The sequence below is a fragment of the Mobula birostris genome, chromosome 15 (genome assembly GCF_030028105.1).
Source record: "Mobula birostris isolate sMobBir1 chromosome 15, sMobBir1.hap1, whole genome shotgun sequence".
In the NCBI taxonomy this organism is placed as follows: domain Eukaryota; kingdom Metazoa; phylum Chordata; class Chondrichthyes; order Myliobatiformes; family Myliobatidae; genus Mobula; species Mobula birostris.
The window spans coordinates 7224721-7250300 of NC_092384.1; the positions used below are offsets into that span (position 1 = coordinate 7224721).

The window sequence follows — 25580 nt, forward strand, 5'->3', positions numbered from 1 at the left end:
TCCCTAACAGCTCTATTAAATGTGCCTGTTAGGATATTCGACCCCTTTGGGTTCAGGTGGAACCCGTCCTTTTTGTACAGGCCGTACCTCCCCCAGAAGAGTCCCCAGTGGTCCAGAGTTCAGAAGCCCTGTCCCCTACACCAGTCTCTCAGCCTCACATTAATATGCCTGATCATGCTATTCTTGCGCTCGTTAGCACGTGGCACAGGCAGCAGTCCTGAGATTACTACCCTGGAGGTCCTGCTTTTCAGCTTCCTACCCAACTCCTTGAATTCTCTCTTCAGGACCTCCTTCCTTTTACTAACTATTTCAACATGTACCAAGACTTCTGGCAGTTCACCCTCTCCCTTCAGAATACTCTGCACCTGTTCCGAGACATCCCGTACCCTGGCACCTGAGAGGCAACACACCAGGCGGTTATCTCTATCAGGCTGACAGAACCTCCTGTCTGTTCCATCTGTAACAATATTCTCCAGCCCCTTGGTATGAACATTGAATTCTCCAACTTCCGGTAATTCCCTCCCCCTCCCTTCCCCTATCCCTATTTCACTCAGCCCCCTTCCCCAGTTGCCTATCACCTCCCTCATGGTTCCGCCTCCTTCTACTACCCATTGTGTTTTCCCCTATTCCTCCTTCAGCTTTCCTGCCTATCACCTCCCTGCCTCCCCTCCCCCACCCCTTTATCTTTCCCCTTACTGGTTTTTCACCTGACACCTACCAGCCTTCTCCTTCCCACCCTCCCCCCACCTTCTTTATAGGGCCTCTGCCCCTTCCCGCTACTGTCCTGACGAAGGGTTCCAGCCTGAAACGTTGACTGATCATTTCCACGGATGCTGCCCGACCTGCTGAGTTCCCCCAGCGTGTTGTGAGTGTTGCTTTCGCCCCAGCATCTGCAGAGTATTTTGTGTCTGCAATTTCTTGCAGTCCTGGGCTGAGTTGCCATGTTGAGCAGTAATGCATCTTGACCTCAGACATGGCATAAAACACACGTTCTACTGGGTATCAGTGATCTCTGCCCTCCCATGCTTCTAGGAGCTGGGCTAACAACAGCAGCATTCCAAACCAGATAGACCACAATATTATTAACATACAAATTCACCACTAGCCCGTGGCATGGTGCTGGGCAACTTGCTGTGCTCTATCGCTGAACTTCAGGAAAATGGAATCTTGTGCTTAACTTTCTTGTAATGTTCAATATGGTCTAACTGTTCATTAACTTGCCAAGTGTAATAATTAAATGTTGTAACTGTTTAAAGTCAAACCCACTGATTCAGAAATTAAATGATTAAGAAGCGTGTGGCTTAAGAAGCTGTGAGTTTAAAGACAAATTGTTACATTTAGCGTTACTTTTAAACTTTTATTTCTGACCTATTTTTTACCAATCTAATCTTCCTTTGTTTCTTGAACACATATCTGATTTGACATTGTATTCACCCCACAAAGAACCTCACAGTTTGATATATGTTGGATTCACCACTCCAGTGAAATCTAACAAAATATTTTGGTGAGCAAGTGACCAGTCTGAGGAGTGGACTCCTTGGTGAGATACTGGCAGAAAATTGTATTGTATTGCCATCAGACTGATGAACTCATGCTGATTTGAGTGTACTCTATATTACATTGAGTGTTCTATTTATTATAAGTTACTACGATTGCACATTGCACATTCAGATAGAGACATAACGTGAAGATTTTTACTCCTCATGTATGTGAAGGATCTAAGACATAAAAGTCAATTCAATAATGGATGCCCATACACAGTCATGCACATGTGTGTGCACACAATACACACAAGACATGCACAGAACAAATTTACAAACCTATTTGCTTGTGTGGTGAGCACCTACACACAAACACAAAAGATTCTGCAGATGGTAGAAATCTTGAGCAACAGGCACAAAGTGCTGGAGGAACCCAGCGGAGGAATAAAGAGTCAACATTTCAGGCCTAGAGTCTTAATCAGGACTGCAAAGGAAGGGGGAAGAAGCCAAAATAAGGAGAAAGAGGGAGAGGAGTACAAGATAGAAGCTGATAGGAAAAACCAGGTGAGGGAGGATGAAATGAGAAATAAAGAGGTGATAGATAGAAGAGGTAAAGGGCTGAAGAAGGAATCTGATAGGAGACTGGATCATTGGAGAAAAGGAAGGAGAAGGGACACCAGAGCAAGGTGATAGGCTGGTGAGGAGAAGAGAAGTCATTGGGGGGGGGGGGGATCTAGAATGGCAAAGAGAAAAGGAGAGTTGAAGAAATCACTGTAAGTTAGAGAAATCAATGTTCATGGCATCAAGTTTTAGACTATCCTGAGGTGTTCATCCTCCAACCTGAGTGTGGTCTCACTGTGGCAGTGGAGGAGGCCATGGACTGACATTTTGGAATAGGAATGGGAAGTCAAATTGAAATGGGTAGCTACTGGGAAATCCCACCCATCTGTGGTCCCTTAATCTGTGATGGGTCACACTGATATGGAGGCCACACTGGGAGAATCAGACACAGTAAATGACCCTGACAGGCCAACAGGTGAAGTGTTGCCTCACCTGGAAGTATTGTTTGGGGCCCTGAATTGTGTTGAGGGAGGATGTGTAGGGGCAGGAGTCACACTACCCTGCTTGCAGCGATAAGCGCCAAGAGGGAGATCAGTGGGAAGGGAGGAGTGGACAATGGGGTTACTTAGAGAGCAATCCCTATTGAAAATGCGAAGTGAAACGTGGGGGAGGGGTAAGGGAAAGATGTGGTCTGTAGCAGGATCTTATTGTAGATGGCAGAAGTTATGGAATTTGTTCCCCCTCAGAGATGCTGCATGACTTGCTGAGTTCCTCCCGAATTTTGCGTGTGTTACATACGCATACACACACACTTTGTAGTTGAGCAGTTTTGAATTTACCTCATGATGAATTCATGTGCATTGATGTCCTCTCCATAATGAGATTGGTGCAAGTTTCCAGAATTACCGACCACTGCACAACGCCGACATTGCGAACGGTTCCACAAGCCATAAGGGTTCTCTCCAGGCACAATGAGGAAGAGTTTCGTCAAAATGTCCTTCAGGTCTTGTGGCTTGAGTTGAGGCTGAAGCATCTGGGAAGCATCAAAGGATGAAAAAGACACAGCAGAAATTTAAATGAAGAAGTTTCTGCATGAAACTCTAGACTAAAGTTCTTTTGTAAGAGAAACAAATATCATGCTATTAGACCAACTCATCCAAATACAATTCATTGTTCAATGCCACATCTCTCATTATGTTCTTTAATAATTTCTTATCCCCTTTTCAGACAGAGTAATTTTCATTGCAAAAGCCGGAAACTTGTAACCAAACTTCTAACCTGAGAAGCAGCAGAATGAGTACCAGCTCCCCCATGTCAAATACAAATGAACATTTTGAGAAAATGGGGATTGGTAGGAACTAGTCGATACTTCAAACTTACGTCTATATTTGTGCTAATATAGAGAGAACTCTGTCACAGCAGAGGCCAGATCCAATCTTCATTCATAGCACAATGAAGTGGAGTATAATCAATGGTTTGAATGACTTACAGATAGACTAACCATGAGAAAATCTAATAGGGGAATTCAAGCAACACACATCAAAGTTGCTGGTGAACGCAGCAGGCCAGGCAGCATCTCTAGGAAGAGGTCCAGTCGACATTTCAGGCCGAGACCCTTCGTCAGGACTAACTGAAGGAAGAGTGAGTAAGAGATTTGAAAGTGGGAGGAGGAGGGGGAGGGGGAGATCCAAAATGATAGGAGAAGACAGGAGGGGGAGGGATGGAGCCAAGAGCTGGACAGGTGATTGGCAAAAGGGGATACGAGAGGATCATGGGACAGGAGGCCCAGGGAGAAGGAAAGGTGGGGGGAACCCAGAGGATGGGCAAGGGGTATAGTCAGAGGGACAGAGGGAGAAAAAGGAGAGTGAGAGAAAGAATGTGTGTATAAAAATAAATAACAGATGGGGTACGAGGGGGAGGTGGGGCACTAGCGGAAGTTAGAGAAGTCAATATTCATGCCATCAGGTTGGAGGCTACCCAGATGGAATATAAGGTGTTGTTCCTCCAACTTGAGTGTGGCTTCATCTTTACAGTAGAGGAGGCCGTGGATAGACATATCAGAATGGGAATGGGACGTGGAATTAAAATGTGTGGCCACTGGGAGATCCTGCTTTCTCTGGCGGACAGAGCGTAGGTGTTCAGCAAAACGATCTCCCGGTCTGCATTGGGTCTTGCCAATATATAGAAGGCCACATCGGGAGCACTGGACGCAGTATATCACCCCAGCCGACTCACAGGTGAAGTGTCGCCTCACCTGGAAGGATCGTCTGGGGCCTTGAATGGTGGTAAGGGAGGAAGTGTAAGGGCATGTGTAGCACTTGTTCCGCTTACAAGGATAAGTGCCAGGAGGGAGATCAGTGGGGAGGGATGGGGGGAATGAATGGACAAGGGAGTTGCGTAGGGAGCGATCCCTGTGGAAAGCAGGGTGGGGGGAGGGAAAGATGTGCTTAGTGGTGGGATCCCGCTGGAGGTGGCGGAAGTTACGGAGAATAATATGTTGGACCCGGAGGCTGGTGGGGTGGTAGGTGAGGACCAGGGGAACCCTATTCCTAGTGGGGTGGCGGGAGGATGGAACAGGGGAATTATATGGTTTAGAGTATAGAAAACAGGAGCAAGAATTGGCCAATCAGTTCCTACCACTTCCTCTACTAAAGAGCATCAGTGAATTAGGTGGATTCTCATACTTAATCCAGCAGCTTTGTGGTTAGTATTACTAATGATTAGTTTGTTTTAATTATTTCCAAATTATTAACTACATTTGTTTTCTACAGCTGCAATGGTAGGACCTGAACTTTAGTTAGATACACACTTTATTGATAAAGGATCATTCTACATTTGAACTTCACCCTTCTCAGTGTGATCCATGGGGGCAATAGATCTAAAATTGGTATTGGGTAGAATCTCCAATACTGAACAATATAAACTAATATTAATGAGCAACAATAGATATATCTCATTTGTTTCCAAGCTGTCCGTTCTGATGAGTTGGAGCAAACCCAACAGATAACATTCTAGATTCTGTGAGCAATTCTCATAGCTTTCATTTCATAAGTTTGGCCAACCTGGGCATCAAATAAAAAGTCTCATGAAAACAGATGAAAGTCATGTCATTAACTTTTCATTAAGGTTTACATAATCTCATATAAAATGAAAGGCTGCCTTGAAATAAATGCAACTTGCTCCATTCCTGTTACTGCATGGGTCTCAAATGCATTTGATCCTTTGTTATTACAATGTAAAAGCCAGGTTCTTTGCTAGTTACACACATAAAAGTTGCTGGTGAGTGCAGCAGGCCAGGCAGCATCTCTAAGAAGAGGTACAGTCGACGTTTTGGGCCGAGACCCTTCGTCAGGACTAACTGAAAGCCTTTCAGTTCGTCCTGACGAAGGGTCTTGGCCTGAAATGTCGACTGTACCTCTTCTTAGAGATGCTGCCTGGCCTGCTGCATTCACCAGCAACTTTTATGTGTGTTGCTTGAAATTCCAGCATCTGCGGGTTTCCTTGTGTTTGCGTTCTTTGCTAGTTTTCTGGTCTAATGAGGTTCCACCTTGCTTTGCTTTTATTTATTGACATACAGGGCAGAATAGGCCTTTCCAGCCTTGACCACACGGAAGAGACACACGTGGTCATAGGGAGAACGTACAAATTCCCTACAGGCAGTGGATACAGTGCAGAACAGGCCTGGAGAAACACATGTGGTCACGGGGAGAACATACAAACTCCTTACAGTCAGTGGCGAGAATTCAACCCCAGTCACAGGTACTATAAAGCGTATGCTAACCACAATGCTACCATGCTGCCCCAGATCTATTGCCTCCATGGATAACACTAAGAAAGGGGTAAAAAACACCTTTTCAGAAATTATAGTCAAGTTCAAATAGTCTCCAATCACTGAATAGCAGCACTAAAGCAAGTTAGTGGCTCCTGGCATTGATCATTGAACATCACCTCTTGTAATTTATCGAGTTGGTAAGTAGCAACAGAGTCAACAGAGAGCTAAATCCGACCTTCATTCCTTGTTATAAATGAGGTGTTAGTCATAGCAGTTCAATAATAAAAGGCAAAGATGTGGCACAATGATAACAATACTGATGCAAACTGTTGACAACACTAAGGATTCATGCTTCCCTGGGTAACAAGACAGATTGTGCTTAGAGTGCTAATGGGACTTGAGGCAAGAGAATTCCAATTATTTTATAGTTCAATGTTGGAAGACTGCAGTAAGGTTAAAGAGGCAAGTCAAAATATCATACTTTAAATGAATTCTTAAAAATATCTTATTTCCTGTGCTATGTGTGAGGATTGTTGGTTTACTCAGTGTAGTTTCCTTTTAGGCTACACTAATAGATCAGAGAATATCTGATTCCTTCCCTTACAGAAAGCAAACAAGAATAAGGTTACTCACATCCTGAATGCCCAAGTAATTAGTGATACCATAGTAGACCTATAATTCCGAGACTTCAATGCAAACAGTTGTCCACAGCTCACCTGGTTTGCCCAGCCAGGGACACAGTCCTCCAGCAACTTAATAATGCCTTTTAAGTTTGCTTTACAAAGGAGAATTAAACTAGAACTATGAGAATCCCTGCAGCATCTGGTGACCCAGTGACATCTGTCTCCCAGGCCGATGTCAAGCTGTCTTTCAGGAGGGTGCACCCTTATAAGGTGGCAGGCCCTGATAGAGTACTGGTAAGGCTCTAAAAACCTGTGCCAACCAACTGGCGGGAGTATTCAAAGACATCTTCAACCTCTCATTGCTACAGTTGGAAGCTCCCACCTGCTTCAAAAGGGCAACAATTACACCATGGCCCAGAAGAGTAGTGCGAGCTGCCTCAACAACTATCATCCAGTAGGACTTGTAGCTACGGTGATGAAATGCTTTGAGAGGTTGGTCATGCCTAGAATCAACACCTGTCTCTGTAAGGACCTGGCCCCATTGCAATTTGCCTGTCGCCACAATAGGTTTATGGCAGATGCCATCTCAAAGGCTCTCCACACGGCCTTGGATCACCTGGACAATACAAATACCTAGGACTGAATACTGTTTATTGACTACAGCTCAGCATTCAATACCATCACTCCTACAGTCCTGATCAATAAGCTACAGAACCTGGGCTTTTGTACCTCCCTCTGCAACTGGATCCTAACCAGTAGACCACAATCTGTGCAGATTACTAAACTTCTCTACCTCATTGACAATCAACACTGGTGCACCACAATATGTGCTCTTAGCCCACTGCTCTATTCTCTCTACACCCATGACTGTGTGGCTGGGCATAGCTCAAATACCATCTATAAATTTGATGATACAACCATTGTTGGCAGAATCTCAGATGGTGAAGGCAGGGTGTATAGGAGTGAGATATACCAGCCAGTGGAGTGGTGTCATAGCAACAACCTTGCACTCAATGTCAGCAAGACCAAAGAACTGATTGTGGACTTCAGAAAGGGTAGGATGAGGGAACACAAACCAATCCTCATAGTAGGATCAGAAGTGGAGAGATTGAGCAATTACAAGTTCCTGGGTGTCAATATCTCTTGAGGACCTAACCTGGTAGCAACATGTTGGTGCAGCTATAAAGAAGGCAAGACAGCGACTATACTTCATTAGGAGTTCGAGGAGATTTGGTTTCTTACCTAAAACACTCAAGAACTTCTACAGATGTACTATGGAGAACATTCTAAATGACTGAATCACCATCTGGTATGGTGAGGGGAGGGGCTACTGAACAAGATCAAAATAAGTTGTTGTAGCAAGTTGTAAAATAAGTCTGCTCCATCATGGGTACTAAACCCCGCAGTGTCCAAGATATCTTCAGGAAGGTGGCATCCATCATTAAGGACCCCCCACCACCCAGAACATTCCCTCTTCTCATTGTTACCATCAGGTAGGAGGTACAGAAGCCTGAAGGCACACAGTCAGTGATTCAGAAACAGCTTCCTCCCCTCGGCTATCCAATTTCTAAATGGACACCGAACCCATGAATACTTCCTCACTAGATTTTATTTCTGTTTTTGTACTACTTACTTAACTAGTTAATATATATACAGTTGCAAGAAAGCACTGTGAACCCTTTGCTTTTACCTGGTTTCCTCACTGATAACTCATAAAATGTGGTCTGATCTTCATCTAAGTCACAAAAACAGAAAAACATTATCAGCCTAAACAAATAACACATGAACAATTGTACTTCTTCTCATCAATACTGGGTTCACCATTTAAACAACCACAGTCCAGGTTCAAAAAAGTAGGTGAACCTCTGGGCTAATGTCTTCTACAAAAGCTATTTAGAGTCAAGTGTTCTAATCAATAAGATCAGATTTTAGGTGTAGGTTGTAGGGTGTCCTGTCCTATAAAAAAGTCATACAAAGTCAGGTTACTGAAAGAGCTTGCACTTCTCGGGAAAGATCTGTTTATGTGCACCATGGCTCAATCAAAATAACTTTCAGACACCTTAGAAGAAGAATTGTGCAGAGAAATAAAGCAAGTTTGGAAATGGTCAAATTACATCATATGAAAATGCTGAATGAATGGCCTCCAAGTTTTTTCAAATCTAATGGAAGGGTCATAAACCGCACTTCTAATTTTTTCCAAATTCAAACATACCATAGTTTGTGAAAACCAATGAAATACAGTAGGAGGATTAATCTCTTTCCAATTCAGCATAATGGATCTCCTAGCCATTAGAGTAAGAAATGCAATCTTCCTACGTGCTGAAGAGGTTAAATAATTTGAATCTATCATTGGTAATCCAAAAATAGCAGTAATTGGATGAGGTTGTAAGTCTATATTCAAAACCGTGGAAATAATGTCAAAAATATCTTTCCAATATTTTTCCAACAAATGACATGACCAAAACATGTGAGTTAAAGAAGCTATCTTGCAATGACATCTATCACATATTGGAGTAATATAAGAATAATAACGAGATAGTTTATCTTTGGACATATGAGCCCTGTGCACAACTTTAAACTGTATCAACACATGTTTAGCACATATAGAGGATAAATTAACCAATTGAAGAATTTTTTCCCATTTTTCTATCGGTGTAATAATCTTAAGTTCTCTTTCCCAGTCAGCTTTAATTTTATTGGAAACATTGTTTTATTTCGCTGTACTGTTGGTTGAGAGGAATGGAGTCGTCGACACTAAGGTTTCCTTTTTTCCCATTTTCAAGTTGTTAGTATTACCCAAGTCTTTTAGTTTAGTTGACTAATTCTGTTTAGTTTAGTTTTTTTTTGGGATGGGGTTTGTTTTTTTTTCTATTTTTTTTCTTTTTCATGATTTTTCTTCAGTTTTTTTTTGCTTTGTATTATTCATTCTTATTCTACACAATTGAGAGCTTCGTCAATTTATACTATATGGTTTTACAATTACTCATTTTAACTGTAACAATGTATCTCCTACTAGTATTTTTGCTTTGTTATGTTTTCATTTTATGAAATTTATAAAAAGATTGAAAAAGAAAGAAAGAAGAAGAATTGTGGAGATGCATGAAGCTGGAAAAGGCTACAAAAGCATTTCTAGAGACCTTAATGTTCATCAGTCCACAGTAAGAGAAATTGTTGACAACTGGAGGAAATTCATTACTGTGGCTACTCTCCCTGGGAATGGGCATCCTGCAAAGATCACACCAAGAGCATAAATTGAAATGCTGAAGAAGGTGGAAAAGAATCCAAGGGTAACAGCTGGAGACCTGCAGAAATCTCTGGAACTTGCTAAAGTCTCTATTCATGCATCCACTGTAAGAAAAACACTGAACAAGAAGGGTATTGTTACACGCTCAAGGAGATCTGTTTTTGTTGTGAGAATGCTGTAATGGTCTTTTGGAGGTCACCTGATGTGATTTTCCTGCCGTTGAGGTCACGTGATGACAGGTGCCCCGTGACTACATAAGGGTCAACTCAGGTGACGCAGTGGGATTTTGAGTTTGTAGATTTCCAGGTAGAACGTGTTGTGCCTCCGTTTCTGGTGCATGTTTGTTTTTGTGACACAGTTTCATTTTTAAAAACGGAAGGTGCGTTCTCTTATACGATATTGTATTTGGACTGGAAATTTGTGGCTGGAAGTGCCAATTTACTCAATTCCGACAGTTTTGAAGAGCGAGTGAAGAATTCATCGAAGTGAAGGATCAAGAAAAGGCGGCATCGTTTGGCAGTTTAATAAAGGATCGACCTTATTGAGTCTTCGTTGAAGAGAACCTGCATTGAGATAACTCTTGCAATAGCGCAATGGGTTCATGCAAAAAGGCTCTCTCTCTCTAAAGGAATTTAAAGTCAGTTGATTTAAGCTGTTTATTTTCAGCATCGGGAATCCTGTAGACGTAACCAGCAGTAAAGGTGCGTCGATGAAGAAATCTTTCTCCAGAGAAGTCTCTCCCAATTGAATGTGTAAAACTGTTGGACTTTCGACTGTATCGCTTTAAGAACTGTTTTTGCATTTAACACTTTAAGAACCAGAGCCGAGTGGAGTTGATGAACGGCTGCGTACCTGTTTAACCTCCAGTTAAAGTTTTCCTTTTTTTTTCCCCTTATCGTTTATATGTGTTTAATAAATGTTTGGTTGTTTTCATAAAACCTTGTCTCGATTAATATTCATTGTTGCCGGTTACGTAACAGTGTTCATGGAAGGACACCACAAAGAAAACCACAGCTCTCCAGGAAAGTCATTGCTGCACATCTCCAGTTTGCAAAAGACCACTTGGATGCTCCACAATGCTTCAGGGACAATGTTCTGTGGACAGATGAGACAAAAGTCGAACTTCTTTAGCAGAAATGCACACCGTTATGTCTGGAGGAAAAAGGGCACTGTACACCAACACCAAAATCTCACCCCAACTCTGAAGCATGGTGAAAGGAGCATCGTGGTTTGGGGCTGTATTGCTGCCTCAGGGCCTGGACAGCTTACAATCATTAAGGGAACAATGAATTCAAAATTGTATCAAGACATTTTAGAGGAGAATGTCAGGGTACAGGTCCGTCACCTGAAGCTTAATAGAAGTTGTGTGATGCAACAAGATGACATTCCGAAAGACAACAGTAACATAGAAACATAGAAATCTATAGCATAGCACATTACAGGCCCTTCAGCCCACAATGTTGTGCCGACTATGTAACCTACTCTAGAAACTGCCCAAAATTTCCCTAACACATAGTCCTCTATTTTTTAAGCTCCATGTACCTATCTAAAAGTCTCTCCTACCTCTACTGCCTTGGCTGGCAGTGCACTCCACGCACCCACCACTCTTTGTGTGAAAAACATACCTCTGGCATCCTCCATGTACCTACTTCCACGCACCTTAAGACTATGCCCCCCTGTGGCAGCCATCTCAGCCCTGGGAAAAAGCCTCTGGCTAACCACACGATCAAAGTCTCTCATCATCTTATACACCTCTATCAGGTCACTTCTCACCCTCTGTCGCTCCAAGGAGAAAAGGCCAAGTTCACTCAACCTATTCTCATAAGGCATGCTCTCAAATCCAGGCAACATCCTTATAAATCTCCTCTGCACTCTGTAGTATCTACATCCTTCCTGTAATGAGGTGACCAGAACTGAACTAAGATCCTATATAGCTGTAACAATACCTCACAGTTCTTGAGCTCAATCCCACAGCTGATGAAGGCCAACACACCATACGCTTTTTTTAACAACACTGTCAGTCTGCGCAGCAGCTTTGAGTGTCCTATGGACCCCAAGATCTCGCTGATCCTCCACACTGCCAAGAGTCATACTTTAATATTATATTCTGTCTTCAAATTTGACCGACCAAAATGAATCACTTCATACTTATCTGGGTTGAACTCCATCTGCCACTTTTCAGGCCAGTTTTGCATCCTATCGATGTTGTGTATAACCTCTGACAACCTCCAGACTTCCCACAACACCTCCAATTTTTGTGTCATCAGCGAACTTACTAACCCACCCTTCTACTTCCTCATCCAGGTCATTTGTAAACATCACAAAGAGAAGGGGTCCTAGAAGAGATCCCTGTGGAACACCACTGGTCACCGTCCTTCAAACAGAATATGAAGCATCTACAACTACCCTTTTCCTTCTGTGGGAAAGCCAATTCTGATCCACAAAGCAAGGTCTCCTCAGATCCCATGCCTCCTTACTTTCTCAATAAGCCTTGCATAAGGAACCTTATCAAATGCCTTGCTGAAATCCATATACACTACATCCACTGCTCTACCTTCATCGATGTGTTTAGTCACATCTTCAAAGGATTCAATCAGGGTTGTAAGGCACAATCTGCCCTTGACAAAATCATGCTGACTATCCCTGATCAGATTATGTCTCTCCAAATGCTCATAAATCCTGCCACTCAGGATCTTCTCCAACAACTTGCCCACCACTGAAGTAAGACCCACTGGTCTATAATTTCCTGGCTTATCTCTACTCCCTTTCTTGAACAAGGGAATAACGTTTGCGACCTTCCAATCCTCTAGTACTTCTCCCATCCCTATTGACGATGCAAAGACCATCGTCAGAGGCTCAGCAATCTCCTCCCTTGCTTCCCACAGTACCCTGGGGTGTATCTCATCCAGACCCGGTGACTTATCTAACTTAATACCTTTCAAAAACTCCAGCACATCCTCTTTCTTAATGTCTATAAATCAAACGTTGCAGTTGATTGTAAGTCATCCCTACAATCGCCAAGGTCCTTTTCCATAGTGAATACTGCAGCAATGTATTCATTACCTCTGCTATCTCCTCCGGTTCCATACACACTTTTCCACTATCGCACCTGTTCGGTCCTATTCTCACACGGCTCATGATCTTGCTCCTCACACACTTGTAGAATGCCTTGGCGTTTTCCTTAATCCTGCTCGCCAAGGCCTTCTCATGGTCCCTTCTAGCTCTTCTAAATTCATTCTAGAGCTCCTTCCTGGCAACCTTGTAATTTTCTAGAGCTCTAACAGTACCTAGTTTCTTGAACCTTTCATAAGCTTTTTTTCTTAACTAGATTTTCTACATCCTTTGTACACCATGGTTCTTTTACCCTACCATCCTTTCCGTGCCTCAATGGAACATACCTATGCAGAACGCCACGCAAATATTCCCCAAACATTTGCCACATTTCTGTTATGCATTTCCCTGAGAATAATTTGCTCCCAATCTATGTTCCCAAGTTCCTGCCTAATAGCATCATATTTCCCTTTACGCCAATTAAATGCTTTCCCAAATTGTCTGCTCCTATCCCTCTCTAGCACCATGGTAAAAGAGATAGATTTGTGATCACTACCTCCAAAATGCTCTCCCACCAGGAGATCTGACACCTGACCAGGTTCATTTCCCAATACAGCCTCTCCTCTAGTTGGCGTATCTACATCAAGAAACCTTCCTGAACACATCTAACAAACTCTATCCCATCTAAATCCCTTGCTCTAAGGAGATGCCAGTCAAAGTTAAAATCACCCATCACAAAACCCCTATTATTATTGCTCCGTTCCAGAGTATGCCTCCCTACCTGCTCCTCGGTGTCTCTGTTACTATTGGGGAGCCTATAAAAAACACCCAATAGAGTTATTGTTCCCTTCCTGTTTCTGACTTCCACCCACATTGACTCAGTAGACAATCCCTCCATGACTTCCTTCTTTCCTGCAGCCACGATACTGTCCCTGATTTGCAAAGCCACTCCCCCACCTCTTTTGCCTCCCTCCCTGTCCTTTTTGAAACATCTAAAGCCTGGCACTCTCAGCAGCCATTCCTGTCCCTGAGACATCCAAGTCTCTGTAAAGGCCACAACATCATAGTTCTACATATTGATCCATGCTCTAAGTTCATCCACCTTGCTTAATCAACAGAAAGGTTTAAAAAGAAGAAGATTTGTGTTTTGGAATGGCCAAGTCAGAATCCAGACCTTAACCTAATTGAGGTGCTGTGGCGTGACCTGAAGTGGGCTGTTTATGCAAGGTATTCCTGAAATATTGATGAACTAAAAGAGTTGTGTACGGAGGAATGGTCTCAAATTCATTCCCCTCAGATCAACAGCTACAGGAAACGTTTGGTGGAGGTTATTGCTGCTAAAGGAGGTTCTACCAGTTATTAAATACAAGGGTTCACATACTTCTTCCAGCCTGGACTGTGATTGATTAAACAATGTGCTCAATAAAGACATGAAAATTACAATTGTTTGTGTATTAATAGTTTAGTAAGTTGTGTCTCTATTATTATGACTTAGATGAAGATCGGACCACAGTTTATGAGTAATTGACGCAGAAAACCAGGTAATTCCAAAGGGTTCACTAACTTTTTCTTCCATCTGTATATACACTTAACATAATTCAGGTTTTTAAAATATATTTATCATTTATTGCATTGTACTGCTGCCGTAACAGATTTCACAACATATGCTAGTGATATTAAACCTGATTCTGATTTTGACTCTGAATCTGATTTTCTATCTCCATTGTTGGGAAATCAAACCCTTTTATGGCCATCTTGGAAACAAAATAACTCTTCCCAAATCTCTTCAGTTGACATGTAGAAACATGTCATCAGCTGATAGTACTGGCTGGCCACTCCCACACGGTGTATAGAGAGTTAGAACTCCAGACTACGGGTGGTAAAATAACTAACTGTTCAACAAAAACTTTCCGCCAGCACTTCATATCTCTATAATATTGCAGTCAGCTTCCAAGGACATGGAAGGCCTCTAGACGATTGTACCAGATTTAATTCTCCATGGATAAATCTTATGAGACCAACAGAAAGCGCTGAGCAAAACCAGATAATAGTCACTGAGATATGAAATATAAAGAACAGCTGTAGGTTGGAATTGGGGGCAGAGCTAACTGGCCACTACTTACAGTAGTAGCTAAGCAGCAGCCTCTGGTGGGGAAGGCTCCTTGTGGAACAGATGATGTCAGGAGCTGGAGTGACTACAATGCTTCCAATGATCAGTTTGTCAACACTTAGTTCACAATGGGCATGATGCACTGGGTGGCTCTGTGGCAGCACAGATCTGTATCATAACAACACCTGCATCTTCACTAAGGATGCTATTTGTTTTTCTAAAATTTTGTGCATCGAACCCAACAAATCTGCTACACTGTTGTGATTGTACAATAAGTAACACATCAAGTCTGAAAAACACTGTGCTAATTTAAGTTTGAGAAAGTGTTTTTTTTATCTTCTCCTAGTCAGGGGAATGAAGGGAAAGCTTCAGTCATTAAACATTCTACAATCCCCTGTCACCCCTGTCCTCTTTCTCCCCCCAGCTCATTCAGAGTCACAGCAACTTCCACCATCTAACTGGATGCATATTCCTGCTTTTGCATCTACTCTCAACTTTGCAGCATATCTTTATCTGTATCAGGATGAAGAACCTTATCTGAGACAACAACTGGCTGAAGTGGCCCCAAGAACACAACCAGAAATGTTCCATCTACCTTGAACCAAAAATGCACACTTGATCTTACAAAGCCATCCATTGCATACCGCAACTCTCTGATATTCAGGAGGGATAGACATGAAGGAAGGGGAGGTGGGGTGGCGTTGCTGGTTAAAGAAGAGATTAACGCAATAGAAAGGAAGGACATAAACCGGGAAGATGTGGAATCGATATGGGTAGAGCTGCGTAACACTAAGGGGCAGAAGACGCTGGTGGGAGTTGTGTACAGGCCACCTAACAGTAGTAGTGAGGTCGGAGATGGTATTAAACAGGAAATTAGAAATGTGTGCAATAAAGGAACAGCAGTTATAATGGGTGACTTCAATCTACATGTAGATCGGGTGAACCAAATTGGTAAAGGTGCTGAGGAAAAGGATTTCTTGGAATGTATGCGGGATGGTTTTTTGAACCAACATGTCGAGGAACCAACTAGAGAGCAGGCTATTCTGGACTGGGTTTTGAGCAATGAGGAAGGGTTAATTAGCAATCTTGTCGTGAGAGGCCCCTTGGGTAAGAGTGACCATAATATGGTGGAATTCTTCATTAAGATGGAGAGTGACATAGTTAATTCAGAAACAAAGGTTCTGAACTTAAAGAGGGGTAACTTTGAAGGTATGAGACGTGAATTAGCTAAGATAGACTGGCAAATGACACTTAAAGGATTGATGGTGGATATGCAATGGCAAGCATTTAAAGGTTGCATGGATGAACTACAACAATTGTTCATCCCAGTTTGGCAAAAGAATAAATCAAGGAAGGTAGTGCACCCATGGCTGACAAGAGAAATTAGGGATAGTATCAATTCCAAAGAAGAAGCATACAAATTAGCCAGAGAAAGTGGCTCACCTGAGGACTGTGAGAAATTCAGAGTTCAGCAGAGGAGGACAAAGGGCTTAATTAGGAAGGGGAAAAAAGATTATGAGAGAAAACTGGCAGGGAACATAAAAACGGACTGTAAAAGCTTTTATAGATATGTAAAAAGGAAAAGACTGGTAAAGACAAATGTAGGTCCCCTGCAGACAGAAACAGGTGAATTGATTATGGGGAGCAAGGACATGGCAGACCAATTGAATAATTACTTTGGTTCTGTCTTCACTAAGGAGGACATAAATAATCTTCCAGAAATAGTAGGGGACAGAGGGTCCAGTGAGATGGAGGAACTGAGCGAAATACATGTTAGTAGGGAAGTGGTGTTAGGTAAATTGAAGGGATTGAAGGCAGATAAATCCCCAGGGCCAGATGGTCTGCATCCTAGAGTGCTTAAGGAAGTAGCCCAAGAAATAGTGGATGCATTAGTGATAATTTTTCAAAACTCGTTAGATTCTGGACTAGTTCCTGAGGATTGGAGGGTGGCTAATGTAACTCCACTTTTTAAAAAAGGAGGGAAAGAGAAACCGGGGAATTATAGACCAGTTAGCCTAACGTCGGTGGTGGGGAAACTGCTGGAGTCAGTTATCAAGGATGTGATAACAGCACATTTGGAAAGCGGTGAAATGATCGGACAAAGTCAGCATGGATTTGTGAAAGGAAAATCATGTCTGACGAATCTCATAGAATTTTTTGAGGATGTAACTAGTAGAGTGGATAGGGGAGAACCAGTGGATGTGGTATATTTGGATTTTCAAAAGGCTTTTGACAAGGTCCCACACAGGAGATTAGTGTGCAAACTTAAAGCACACGGCATTGGGGGTAAGGTATTGGTGTGGGTGGAGAATTGGTTAGCAGACAGGAAGCAAAGAGTGGGAATAAACGGGACCTTTTCAGAATGGCAGGCAGTGACTAGTGGGGTACCGCAAGGCTCAGTGCTGGGATCCCAGTTGTTTACAATATATATTAATGACTTGGATGAGGGAATTAAATGCAGCATCTCCAAGTTTGCGGATGACACGAAGCTGGGTGGCAGTGTTAGCTGTGAGGAGGATGCTAAGAGGATGCAGGGTGACTTGGATAGGTTGGGTGAGTGGGCAAGTTCATGGCAGATGCAATTTAATGTGGATAAATGTGAAGTTATTTGGTGGCAAAAATAGGAAAACAGATTATTATCTGAATGGTGGCCGATTAGGAAAAGGGGAGGTGCAACGAGACCTGGGTGTCATTATACACCAGTCATTGAAAGTGGGCATGCAGGTACAGCAGGCGGTGAAAAAGGCGAATGGTATGCTGGCATTTATAGCGAGAAGATCCTAAAGGGATTGGACAGGCTAGATGCAGGAAGATTGTTCCCGATGTTGGGGAAGTCCAGAACGAGGGGTCACAGTTTGAGGATAAGGGGGAAGCCTTTTAGGACCGAGATTAGGAAAAACTTCTTCACACAGAGAGTGGTGAATCTGTGGAATTCTCTGCCACAGGAAACAGTTGAGGCCAGTTCATTGGCTATATTTAAGAGGGAGTTAGATATGGCCCTTGTGGCTACGGGGGTCAGGGGGTATGGAGGGAAGGCTGGGGCGGGGTTCTGAGTTGGATGATCAGCCATGATCATAATAAATGGCGGTGCAGGCTCAAAGGGCCGAATGGCCTACTCTTGCACCTATTTTCTATGTTTCTATGTTTCTATACAATACCTTTGCATGTTCCATATAAGTTGCCTTTTAATCTACATGAGCAAATTTGCTGGCTTAGACATACAGTATTTTATGGCACACACACAAAATGCTGGAGGAACTCAGCAAGTCGGGAAGCATCTACAGAGGGGAATCAACAATTGATGTTTCGGCTGAGAACCTTCATCAGGATTGGAAAGGAAGGAGGAGGAAGCCAGAATAAAGATGTAGGGAGAGGGGAAGAAGTACAAGCTGGTGAAACCAGGTGATGGAGAAGCATCTGCAGAATCATTTGCATTTATTATTTAATGCTATTCTTTAGACATATTGTAATGCATCTAATTTTCTGGACCATTGTATGTGATGATGGAATGGAAACAAAAATGTATTGTTCATTTATTGTACAAAGATCATTAATATATTTTAAACACTATTTTATAAGATTTACTTAAAGAGAACATGAGGTACTTGTTCTTTTACGTAACTCAGACAGAGAAGCAGGGAGGGCAAAATAAAAGGTAAAATGGAGACTAGAATATTATGACGAAGGAGATAAATGAGAATGACCATAAGCTCTGGCTTATTGGGTAAGAAATTCAATCACGTAGTAAATGCCATTTTATATGCTATGCGATTGGTGTGCAATTATGATCATGGAATTCTTCCTGCACTTTTAAGGATTTATACCAACAGCTATACTAATAGGCATATATCATAAATATCAGGAAAGTAAAGTCTCCTTAAAAAGACCATGGTTCTTTGGTAGTTTTCTAGTTCCACCTTTGTTGTAGAGTATGTCCACAGAAGATCACAATGCATTGGATCTTTCAGAGATTGCAGATAAAATGTTCTATTATTGGGTATGATCAGGGCTCTTTCTTTACGTGCTACTAGTGATGAGTCTCAGAGATATTAAAAAAGTATGGCTTCACTTTCATAATGATGTGGAATAAAATCTACAATAATATGGTAGCAGAGGTTATAAAATGACCACCCAATCAAAGCTACTCTGATCTAATTAACTATCATGTGAACATAGCCGCAAGGTAACCTGTCCCAGGTACTCAGCATATTATAGGTCACGTGTTGTTCCAGAGGACCAGGCCAAAAGGTAAACGAGACAAGGAAAAAACAAGAGATTCTGAAGGTGCTGGAAATCTGGAGCAACACACTCGGAAGTGTGGAAGGAATTCAGCAAGTCAGGCAGCATCAGTGGAAGGGGATAAGGTAACTTGCTAATCCAAAACCTATCAGAGTGGTGATGAATCATAATATAGAGACAGTGGATAGTAATGTAAGTTTGGTTTGGGTTGATATCATGGTGAAAGTAGACACAGGTAGGAGCAATCCATGGACCAGCAAAATATGACCTCTCGAGAGGGCAGAACATAAATGGGTAAATATCCCAGGAATGTTTGAAGGAAATTGCAATTTTCATCAGAGATATTGATAGGACAAACCAAACTGGCTAAGGTATTATAAAAGAAGAATTTGTGGTGTATATCAGATTGCTTCTTCGAATATTAGATTCATGTGGGAATAGGCTACTTTAGATTATGTAATGAGGAATGAGGTAGAGTTAATAAAACATACTGAAAAGGTCCCTCAGGAGGTAGTGACCACAGAATAATAGAATTCCAGACACAGTCTGAGGGTGAACATGGCAGGACCATAAACCACTGTTTCAACTTAAATAAGGACAATATCAATGACATGATGATGAAGTTGTCTAAGGTAGACCGGGAAAATAAACGAAGAGACAGGTTGATGTGCAGATGAACAGTGACACATATTCAAACCGCTGTTCATATCACTCAGCACAAATTTATCCCAACTAGAAAGAGAGATTCCATGAGAAAGAGGCACAAGATATAGTTTAAAAAGTTAAAATGGTAGTATTATTTGAAAAGTATACACACAAAGTAATAAGAGTTGGTGGTAGGTCATATCAATGGAAAGTTTGAGAGTCAAGCAATAAAAAACTACAAAGCTTATAAGAAGGGAGAGATATTGAGTGAAAACTTGAAATGTAATGTTGAAACAAACAGTAAGAGTTTCTACAGAAAAATACACAGGAAGAAGGAGGCTAAGAGGAGTGTGGAAACTTTAGATAACAATGCCGGTGAAAGAGGAAATAACTAGTAGTTTTGATAATTTATTTTTGTCTTGTCTTTGCATAACCATGGGATACACTGCAAATATCCCAAAAATAATCAATGGGCTAATTTCAAATAAAAAGGAAGAATTCATATAAAATTACAATTACACGGGATGAAGTGATTGAGAAACTCACAGGGCAAGATGCAAGAGTCAATAATTAAAAAATAAATGTGTAATCATTGAGGGAAGCTGAGTATAATCAAACCTAATCAATAAACAATTATAAAAGGTGCATTTGAATTTTTGAACAAAATGTAAGGCATCCATGTTTACCAAAGATATGAAAATACTATAGGTGGTAGAGCATGGTGTGAGGTTCAGTACTGAGCAAAAACCCAGCCAAAATAGTGGGGAAGTGTGAGGACATGCATCTAGGTAAGAAGAATCATAAGGCGGATTACTATCTCAATAGAAAGACTAGAAATGAATACTGTTCAGAGGAAGCACACACAAAATGCTGGAGGTACTCAGCAGGCCAGGCAGCGTCTATGGAAAAGACTACGGTCGATGTTTCAGGCCGAGAGCCTTCAGCAGGACTGGAGAATAAAAGATGATCAGTCAAGAGTTAGAAGGTGGGGGAAGGGAGGAAGAAACTCAAAGTGAGAGGTGAAACTGGGAGGAGGGAGGGTGAAGTAAAGAGCTGGGAAGTTGATTGGTGAAAGAGATACAGGACTGGAGAAGGGGGAATCCAATAGGAGAGGACAGAAGGCTATAGAAGAAAGAAAAAGAGGTAGGGATGCCAAATGGAGGTGATGGGCAGGCAAGGAGATAAGGTGAGAGAGAGAGAAGGGGATGGGGAATAAAGAGGTGGGGTGGGGAGGGAAAAGGGGCCATGACTGGAAGTTTGTGAAATTGATGTTCATGCCATTGGGTTGGAGGCTACACAAACAGAATATAAGGTGTTGCTCCTCCAACCTGAGAGTGGCCTCATCACGACAGTAGGGGAGGCCAATGACAGACATGTCATAATGGGAATGGAGTGGAAATAAAATGGGTGGCCATTGGGAGATCCCACTTTTTGTGACAGTAAAGGAGGTCATGGATCTATCGATTTCTCAAATGCCCCCACCCACTTCTCTATTCCCCACCCTCTCTTCCTTCTCGCACCTTATTTCCTTGCCTGCCCATCACCTCCCTCTGTCGTTCCTCCCTCTTTTTCCTTCTACGGCCTTCTGTCCTCTATTAGATTCCCCCTTCTCCAGCCCTGTATCTCTTTCACCAATCAACTTCCCAGCTCTGTACTTCAGCCTTCCCCCTCCCGATTTCACCTATCACCTCGTGTTTCTTCCTCTCCTTGCCCCACCTTCTAACTCTGACTCCTCGTCCTTTATTCTCCAGTCCTGCTGAAGGGTCTCGGCCCAAAATGTTGACTGTATTCTTTTCCTAGTCGCTGCCTGGCCTGCTGAGTGCCTCCAGCATTTTGTGTGTGCTGCTTGGGTTTCCAGCATCTGCAGATTTTCTCTTGTTTGTGAATGTTCAGAGGGACCTAGGTGTTCAAGTGCATGAACCACAAAAAGTTAGCAAACAAATCTGACAAGTGGCTATCTAAAGCAAAGGTGTTGGAGTGTAAGAATGGGAAAGTTTTTGTTCCAATTGTTCAGGCATTGAATCAGAATCAGATTTAAAATCACGTTTGTTATTATTGACGTATGTTGTGAAATGTACTGTTTTGCGACAGGACAATGCAACACATAAGAACTGACTATAAGTTACAATAAAAAATATGAGGAATAAATAAGTAGTGCCAAAGCACAAGAACATTGTGAGGTAGTGTTCATGGATTGATGGACTGTTCAGAGATCTGATAGCGAAAAGAAAGAAGTTAAAATGTTGAGTGTTAGTTTTCAAGTACATGTCATTGATGGTGAGGATCCTTAATGATGAATACCACCTTCTGGACATATCGCCTTTTGAAGATGTCCTCTCAGGTGGAGAGGCCAGTGCATATGATGGATCTGGCTGAGTTTACAACCTTCTGCAGCCTTTTCTGATCCTGTGCACTGGTGCCTACATACCAGAAGGTGATGTGACTACACAGAATACTCTCCACGCTACATCTCTAGAAATTTGCTAGCGTCTTCGGTAGCATACCAAATCTCCTCAAACTCCTAATATAATATAGCCTTCTTCACTGCTAACCCCTCCATGAGGACTGATGTGTGTTCTCCTGACTGCCCTCCTGAAGTCCACAACCAATTCCTTGGTCTCGCTGACGGTGAGTGCGAGGTTATTGTTGCAACACCACTCAACCAGCTGATCTATCTCACTGCTCTATGCTCTCTGGTCAGAGATGCTGCCAACAATAGCTATGTCATTGGTGAATGTATAGATGCCATCAGAGCTTTCCCTACCACATCGTCGTGACGGTAGGGAGTGAAGCAGTGGGCTAAGCACTGGAAGTGCTGATGCTGTTGCAGATGGCGGTACAAGTTTTGAAGTTTGTTAATCAGTACAGGGGCCACACTTGGAATACTGAGTGCACCTTTGGTCTCCTTACCTAAAATAGCACATATTAACATTGGAGGCAGTGCAGAGAAGATTCACCAGGCTAGTTACTGGCTTCAGAGGGCTGCCCTATCAAGAGAGGCTGATTTGGTCTGTATTCCTTGGAGTTCAGAAGAACGAGGGGTGACCTATTAAAGAATACAGTATTCTAAGGGGTCTATTTTTGACTAGCGGGAGAGTCATAGGCAGCAAAATAAGGGGCTGGTTATATAAAACTGATGTGTGTAGTAATTTCTTCTCTCAAGAGGGTGGTGAATCTTCGGAATTCTCTGCCCCTGAGAATGATCATTGGATATATTTACGGTGAAGATTGATAAATGTTTGAAAGATCAAGAGATTGAGCATTATGGGGAACTTGCACAGAAGAGGAATTGAGGCCAGCATAGAGCAAGCATGATGGAACTAAAGGGTGGAGCAGGCTTGAGGGTCTGAGTGGCCTACAGTTGCTCCATTTGTATTCTTGTGTTCTGATCAAGATAAATCAATATTCATCTGTCAGTGACCTAATAGATAAGAAACAGAATGTTTAAAGGAACAGTATTTGAAAAGCCTGAGAGTGTGCATATGAAATAAATGCCCTATCTGGGTAGAGCTGGCATTATCTAAATTGGTGGGACAATATAGCATGGCTGTGCGTCGTAACAGCCTCTATTCAGTATCTATATCAGCTCCCTTTCTTCATTTACTGGTATACTAATGACCATATTGCTGCCATTTCCTGTCCAAAATAAAAAAAGTGATTAAATTTGCTAGCATATCCCAGCTTTTCTTCACCATCTCAATCTCAATGTTCTCATTACCATTTTTAGATGTTACATGAGTAACCAGTCTTCATTGCAAGGCTACAGCTGCTTTGACTGCACTTCCTTCCACCTTATGTCCTTCAAGGATTCCATTCTACAGCTCATTTTTCACCACCCTGTTACTTTTGAGCTAATGATGTCAACTTCCATATAACTACTTTCAAATGTATTTTTTTTCTATCCACCATGAATTTCTTTCCATAATAGTTGACAGAGCCTTTATCCACCAACATTCAGAACTTCTGTCTTCTACTCTCCTCCTCTCCCAGAATCATGATATTCTCCGTATCTCACTTTATACCACATTAGCTTATGCAATTACAGAAACATTGATGTACTTCTGATACTTCCAATCTGATGCCATCATCAAATAAATCTTTTCCTTTCCTTCTCCATTAGCATTCGAAAAAGAACTTTCACTTAGTGACACATCTGTTCATTGCAAGACCCACAGATGGACAGCATTCATTCAGTGCCAGTAGAAGGAACTAGAGTGCCAACAAATACAAGATGAGAAAGACTACAGAGAGAACAAAAATCCTTTAATGGCCTTTGCTTCCATATTTACTTCACGCCTTTTTTCTTAGAAATTATGGAATGACAGCATAATTGTTGGCAATTGCAAGTAGTAGTTACTTAGAAATTGATCACAGATGGTTTGATGTTTAATAACTAAATAAGCAGTTATTCATTGCCTGTAAAGGGTTCAGCTCTACTCAACAGTGAAGCACACAATTTAAGAGTACATTTTCCATTTACACCCATTGACCTCTGCTCTGTTTGAAAGAGAATTTTCATGCTAATTTAAGCTCATGATGCCAAATTGAATTTGCAAAAATGTCTCTTTTCCCCACCATCACAAGAGCTTCAATTAATAATGTTGCTCTTCTTTCTTGAATAAAAATCTTCTTAGACTTTTCATTCTGACTCTAAGGAACTGCAGCCTACTATTATGCAATATTAACGTACAAAAATTGTGCATGGCTTTCTCATTTCACCTTGGATTTTTTTATTGACTAATAAATGGAGCCTGTTTAACTGAGGCAATGAATGCAAGAAACTGTTAGAAAATCAGTGAGCTTTTCTGAATTCTCTTTCTGTACGGTCCTGATAAAGGGTCTCGGCCCAAAACGTCAACTGTTTACTCTTTTCCATAGATGCTGCCTGGCCTGTTGAGTTACTCCAGCATTTTGTGTGTGGCACTTTGTCTGTTAACTGAGTTTTGGTTTCACATTGGAATGCGAGCCTGCTCTGTCTTCTAGTTATTATGGTTGATCAAGAAGGTTCATTCACTTGGCATTCACAATGAGGAAGCAAATTGGATGAGACATTGGCTTTGTGGGAGAAATCAGAGAGTGGTAGTAGATGGTTGTGTCTCTGATTAAAGGCCTATGACTGGTGGACTACTGCCATGATTGTGCTGGGTCTTTGTTGTTTGTTATCTATATTAAGGATCTGGATAATAAAGTGGTTAATTGGATCGGCAAACTTGTGGATGACACGAAGATTGGGGGTGTAGTGAACAGCAAGGAAGTCTATCAGAGCTTGCAGCTGGATCTGGACCAGCTGGAAAAAGTGGGCTGAAAAATGGCAAATGGAATTTAATGCAGACAAGTGCAAGGTGTTGCATTTCGGTAGGACCAACCAAGGTAGGTCTTACACTGTGAACAGTGGGGCACTGAGGAGTGTGGTAGAACAAAGGGATCCGGGAATTCAGATCCATAATTCCTTGAAGGTGGCATCATAGGTAGATTAGATCATAAAGAAAGCTTTTGGCACATTGGCCTTCATAAATTAAAGTATTGAGTACAGGAGATGAGATATTATGTTGAAGTTGTGTAAGACATTGGTGAGACCTAATTTGGAGTATGTATGCAGTTTTGGTCACCTACCTGCAAGAAAGATGTAAACAAGGTTACACCTTTGTTGTAATTTTCCTTGTCTTTATCTGTTCTGAGATAAGGGGCCCAAAACTGCTCACACTACTCCATGTGCGGTCTAACCAATACCTTGTAAAGCATGACATCCTTGCACCTATATTCTAGTCCTCTCAAAATGAATAGCAACACTACGTTTGCCTTCCCACCACCGATTCAATCTGCAAGTTAATCTTTAGGGAATTCTGCATGAGGA

General features: G+C 42.0%; 1 protein-coding gene across 4 annotated transcripts in view; it reads right to left on the bottom strand.

Moving 5' to 3' along the window:
- st3gal2 (ST3 beta-galactoside alpha-2,3-sialyltransferase 2) overlaps nucleotides 1–25580 on the bottom strand; it is a 307587-nt gene that overhangs the window by 98063 nt on the left and 183944 nt on the right. For all 4 annotated transcript variants that reach the window (XM_072279281.1, XM_072279278.1, XM_072279279.1 and 1 more), the window contains one exon: nucleotides 2882–3075. In XM_072279281.1, the coding sequence (XP_072135382.1) occupies nucleotides 2882–3075 (194 nt within the window). The remainder of the gene's footprint in view (nucleotides 1–2881; nucleotides 3076–25580) is intronic.